Raw genomic sequence first — 6150 nt, forward strand, 5'->3', positions numbered from 1 at the left:
TGATTCTATATGATTAATATGTCATTAAAAAAGGCTAGTGAAGTTTTAAGGCTACATATTCAGAAGCATTATGTCACTGAGCAGTAAGATAAAACTGCCTCTTCGTGGATCAATGAAGTTGGTTCTAGGGCTTTTACTACTCCCCTACCACCAAACTTCTGGACTTGCAGGGAGCCCTGTGAGGCGAAATCACATGATTCCATGGGCTGCATTTGGCCCACTGGCCACAGGTTGAACACTACTGATCTAGGGAGTTTATGAGTATGGAAAACCAGATGAAATTAAGAAATGAGTAACAGCCTTCCATTGTAATGTTTACAGCATTCCAGCAGAATAATGTTGATGGCAGCCAGGGGTCCCTTCCCTCTGAGAACTCCCATCTCAAGTAGAGCAGCCACAGATGCCACAAAAACAAAAAAAATCCTCAAAGTCCACTGAATACTGCTTTGCCAGTCTATTAACCTAGATGGGGTTCTGGATATAACACGTGATCTAAGCCTATAAGTGGCTGAGAAGTAATAATATGCACCAGTACCAAACTAAATTAGGAGAAATCTTCCTGTAAGAGATGAGTCAGTGAAAAAATGCAGGGACAGAGAGGGAAGCCACATGGCCAGGACTTTTTAAATCTGGGCTCAGTGCAGCACTACTGAATGTGGAACTGAGAAACACCTCTGTGTCTTGTGAGGGAAATGGTAGGAAAAAGGACTTAGTAGTTTTTTCACTCTTTGATAATGTTGTACTTTAAGTTACTTGATAGTGGAGGTTGTTATGAATGATGTGTTTCAGATGCTGCTTTTTATTGGAAGAGATCCCTTTGGCATCTAACTAATATTTACATTTCTGATGAACTCATCAGTGTATTGTTTGGGCACCCTATATATACATCTCCCTTGTTCAAGAGATTTTGTGCAGTCTGTCCCATTATTTCAATGTACATAGTTGTCCCTACTTGTCCAGTTCCTGGAGAAATGCTGCTGACCACTTTCTAGCCATTGTTTCTGAAAGAGGCTGTTGCAGAAGTGAATCCTGTACCCTTAGGAGCTAAGAGGTAGGGTTCTACAGCTGAGGATCTTCTACCTCAACTCCCCCACAGATGGGACAGCAAACTGTCTGAGCCTCACTCAGCTTCAGTAGCTGCAGATACTTTTACTAAATTGTTTAAAACTGATTCTCATGAAAATGAAAGAATAATGATAGGTGTTCTGGCAGGCACAAAATAAATTTCCCCAAACCCTTCACTTTCTCAAAGTCTGTAGCATTGCTTGCTATTCCTGTCCTAGGCTCAATCTCATCCCCCTCAGATGCTGTTTTTACCATGAAAGGAATTGCATCAGTGGTCTGATATGAGCATCCTGACTTACTGCTGTGTTGTTTAAATGATAGCAAAGCCTACAGAAATGGTGTAAAAGTCTTCCTGTTGAATTGCTTACAATTGCTATTTTCCCTGATTGCTAACTAGGGGGACCCTTGAAAACTATGTACTGTCCCAAGGTGCAGCTTGGCTTGCTTAGGAGCTTATCCCCTGGCTTGGGACGTGGGCTTTTCTGGTGGATTTGTCTATCCTATATCTTGAGTCTAAGCTAAAGAGCTTTAATGAAAATGTGGTCACTAATGGTTCCTCTCCCCTTTGGCCCCCCAGCAATTCTCGGTAAAGGAATTCTATCTGAAGATCATTCCTTGGCGCCTCTTCACCTTTAGAGTGTGCCCAGGCACCAAGGTGGGTCTGTCTTCATCCAGCTTCTCTCGTAACTCTATCAGTTCATGGTGCTGAATGATGAGCTACCTGTTGGGCTGGCTGTTGGGGAAGTGGAGCTGTTCCCACCAGACAGCACTTAGGCACATGAGATCTGGGAGTTCAAAATGCACTTTTACTGCTTCTATGTTGGAAACATTTATGAAGGGGGACAGGAGTTTCTCTCCTTCCTAACACATCAGAACTTTAGGCATAATCCTTTACTGCCTCCCTGTATTTCTGCTCACTGCCTTCTCCATAATCCGCTAACATAGCTAGTTAGTGCACCTGAAACCCATGCTCTCTGAAGTGAGATTTACAGATACAATACCCTAGCTGGAGTCCAGATGCTATAGGCAGGATTCCTGTCAACTGGTTCCATGTGGGTGAGCAGAGAGGAAAGTATGTGCACAGGTGTGTCTGCTGCACACAGTGCTCTCTGCACGATTGTTTCACCCCTGTCCTGCATCTCTTTGCTGCTAGTTTTCTTACCTTGGGCCTGACCCTGTGCACAAGCTGCTGACTCTGGTGGTGGATGATGGGATCCAGCCCCCCGTGGAGCTCAGCTGCAAGGAGAGGAACATCTTGGCAGCCACTTTCATTCGTTCTCTGCATAAAAACATAGGTAAAAGGGGTTTGGAGGGAATAGGCACTGTGATAAGAGGACCCTGGCTGCTGCATCCCCACCTTGCAGGCTTCATAGGGCTGCAGGAAGAGAGTTAGCATTTGGAACTTTTAGTTTTTTGTAGAGTTAAATAATCTCTCTAGGAATTGTAGACCACCTCCCCTTCTGCTCATGATGGCACTTCCAGCGAATAGAGTTCATTGCCCTTGGTTGTCTATGCAGTGTTTTCTACAATCCCTCTGAAGGCATCTCTATGAATGGCTGAATGCCTGAGAGACTAACTGCAAGCTGTCCCTTCACAGTTTTGTTCTCCAAGCCTTTCCATGGCAGGGTCACCCTCTGACTGTAAAGCTGTCCTGTGTAGCTAGGGATAGAAATCCCCTTGACATTTGAGGTGTTGGCACCTCTGATGTGACCATGGGATCACTGTTTTCAGGAGGCTCTGAGACTTTTCAGGACAAAGTGAACTTCTTCCAGCGGGAGCTGCGTCAAGTGCATATGAAGAGACCCCATTCAAAGGTTACATTGAAGGTCAGCCGCCATAGCCTGCTGGAATCGGTGAGTGACATGTGGCACCTTAGGAGACCCTGTGCACAGGCTGCTCCATCTATGCCCAGAACCCTTCCCTGTTACTTTTTTTTGCCATCCTGTATATCTAATGACATTCAAATTGGCAAAAGCTAGGGTATCTGTATACAAATATTTGATCCTCTAGCTTCAGGGTATAATCTGATGGCCATCTTAAGGAAACAGAGTACAAAGAGTACCCCTGAGAGATTACTGCCTGGTTAGTAGTTAAATCCTCATAATATACCTTCCTTTGAAATCTGTACCAGCAGCCTTGATATATATTTCACAGTGACTTTTAAGGGGCGGTTGGTTTCTTCTGGTACGGTAGTAGTGTGGCTGCTACAGCTAAAAGGGACTGTGAGTTTGTATGTGAGGAGCCTTGGGTGCTGTCAGGGAAGAGGCCAAAATGTTTTGTTCAGATTTTGTGACCCTTCTTGCTTGTGGGCAACTCTGTACCTTCCCCTTAAACTAGAAGAACAAGTAATATCCTGAGTAGTGGGGGAACCCTAGCTCTTTTGGTTCCTTAAAGAATTCTGTAGAAAAATGGAAAGAAGTCCTGTCCTGATTGCTGGTCTATGTGAGAACTCAGAAGCACTGGGAAGTGCTGTCTCATTAGGTGAGACCAAGCTGCAGTATGTGGGGTGTGCCGGTGATGGTGTTATAGCACTGGTTCACCCTTATTGCAAAGTATTAGTACTGAGACTTGGCTAAAATTGACTTCAAGATGCTATATGTGTTTCTGAAACTGGAATTCTTAAAGAGACTTTCATATAATACATCTCTTAACTGACATTCTAAATATCACTCATGTTCTAAATGTCACTCACGAAGAACAACTGGTTCTCTTGGCTTGTATTTCCAAGTGTGTTTTTGGTGTAGAATTTAATAGAAATGGAGAAGATTGCTTATGGAGGAGGGAGGATTGGTTAGGATTTTCTTCTCATCCCTAACAGGGTTTTCAGGGACTCCTGCCCTGTTTTGCTGGAAAGTGTTACAAAATCATTAGCTCTGCTATTGTAACCAGGTGAGATCAAAGAAGATAAGAGTGGGGCTAATAAATGCAAACATTCTGTATATGAGGGTGACAGATGCAACAAATGTGACCAGAGAATTAGTGCTAATCAGTGCCTAGCATGATGCTCTGCTTTCATTGAAAATCAGCCTGAGCTAGTACTGTTGCATTCAGGGCTCTCTCAAGTGTAGTATTGGCCCTTGATCTTTAATTGGAATCAAGAGCCTGAGCTCATGTGCTTCCAGTCATTTGAAAAGGTTAGTTTAAGCAATTCATGCTGTTAAAGATTAATATAAATGTAAGGACACCTCTGGGCTCCTCTTTTCTATTTGTTCTCTGAAGGGCTGTTTTTTTAAACCTGACTGATGGGCTAGATAGAGCTGAGATGTCTCAAGTTGCTTCTGGCTACAGACATTTTAATACTGTAAACTGGATAACGTTGCTTCTACAGAAACCTTGTTCTAGTCTAGAGGCAAAGAACTCTTGGATGTGGGGAATGTCTGTCTTCCATATATAATGAAGACAGAGAATTGGCCTGCCCAGGGCCATAGGAATTTCTACCTAGCCCCCAGTCACGTGCTCAAACTATGGGACTGAGCCCCTTTCATTTGGCATTGTTTAACTCCCCCCAACACATGGATGCCGGATCTCATGCTGGCAGCTGTGCAGTAGGCAATGATCACTGCTGCCAAGGGTGGATCTAGGATTTTGATAAGTGGAGTGCAGATGCTGTGATGCATCATCACAAATATAACACAATGCATATTTTTCTCCAATCAAAAAAACTAGAAACTTTAGTAATATTCTAGGGGCCTTATGGCTATATAATTCAGTTTAAGATTGAAGCAAAAACAAATATAACTTCATTGGAATGTATATTAGTTTGCTATATCATATACTGTGTATAAAAACACTACAAATTCAGTAGAAAATAATCAAAAGATGCTGTTTGATTAGTCCTGTAGTGACTGGAATTAAATGTACATCTCTCATAAAACAAAATCTAGCCTTCTTGAGCATTTTAACAATGTATTCAGTGCTTCATTGAAAATTATTTCTGCACCTGAGTTAACATTTCTAATCCTGAGTTAATATTTTTAGCAAGAATTAAAAGTAGTCTGCAGGGCTGTGAAATAGGAGTTACATTACCAGGAACAGCTAACAGGCAGAACTGCAGAAGAAAGAATAATTTGATTAGTGGAATATCAATATCATTGAAAAGGAGAGAGAGAGTTGTTAACGCCTGTGGAATGAAAACTTCAGAAGAAATGAGGTAGATTAAAGTGAGCCGTTAAGTTAAATGACTCCTTCACAGCTGCCTGAATAAAGATGCTGCTGCCACTGCCAGGCAGTTGATTTTAAACTTTGGATGGAGCAGGAATCAAATGGAGGTGTAACTGCATCACTGCATCCCCCTGGAATATGCCCCTTACTGCTCTTAACACTTTTCGTTTTACTCTCACAGTCTCTGAAAGCAACACGGAATTTTTCTGTTTCTGACTGGAGCAAAAACTTTGAAGTGATTTTCCAGGATGAAGAAGGTGAGTTTACTTGTTCTTCCAAAAATGTGAATGTGCTTGAGGGGTTTATGTGCAGGGGAGCACATGTGAAGTCACTAGTGAGAAATTGTGGCTGCCTTGCAGTAAAAATGTCTGGAAGTAGATCCTGCTTGGGTCTCCATTCCCATAGGTTCTGTCAAGCACAAATGAATTTAACCTCCCAGCTTCCTCTGAGCTAGAAAAAGATTATCCCTATTATACAGGTAGGGATCTGAGGAACAGAGATTAAATGACTGCCCTAGGATAATGCATTAAGTCTGTGGCAATGTGGGAACTGAGACCCAGTTAGGGTTACCATATGTCTGGGTTTTCTTGGACATGTCATCTTTTTTGGGTCCTCCTATTTCCATCTAGGCAGTTTTTTAAAATGTCAACAACTGTCTGGAATTTTGCTCTGCACAGCATCAAAGTTTTTCCCGGCACTTCCTGGCTTGCTGTAGCAAGGAGCTGCTTGGGGCTGGGAGGAGTGGGGGAAGAGCAATTGGAGGCAGAGGGTGTCACATGCACCTGCACGCATACATGCACATGGCTGGCATGCAGCCAGCCAAGGTGGTGGGAGCAGCCTCAGCAGCTGGATGTAGGTAAATCTATGGAGGGTGGGTTTGGTGTGCCAGGGCTTAGGGACTATTTAGGGGTGTGGGGTGGGGGC

General features: G+C 43.2%; 1 protein-coding gene across 3 annotated transcripts in view; it reads left to right on the forward strand.

Annotated features, from left to right (window-relative positions):
* AREL1 (apoptosis resistant E3 ubiquitin protein ligase 1) overlaps positions 1-6150 on the forward strand; it is a 30955-nt gene that overhangs the window by 15486 nt on the left and 9319 nt on the right. For all 3 annotated transcript variants that reach the window (XM_019518808.1, XM_019518807.1, XM_019518806.1), the window contains 4 exons: positions 1643-1720; positions 2219-2360; positions 2797-2918; positions 5408-5483. In XM_019518808.1, coding sequence (XP_019374353.1) covers positions 1643-1720; positions 2219-2360; positions 2797-2918; positions 5408-5483 — 418 coding nt within the window. The remainder of the gene's footprint in view (positions 1-1642; positions 1721-2218; positions 2361-2796; positions 2919-5407; positions 5484-6150) is intronic.

Source organism: Gavialis gangeticus, unplaced genomic scaffold, assembly GCF_001723915.1.
Source record: "Gavialis gangeticus isolate Ggan-Ray unplaced genomic scaffold, GavGan_comp1, whole genome shotgun sequence".
In the NCBI taxonomy this organism is placed as follows: Eukaryota; Metazoa; Chordata; order Crocodylia; family Gavialidae; genus Gavialis; species Gavialis gangeticus.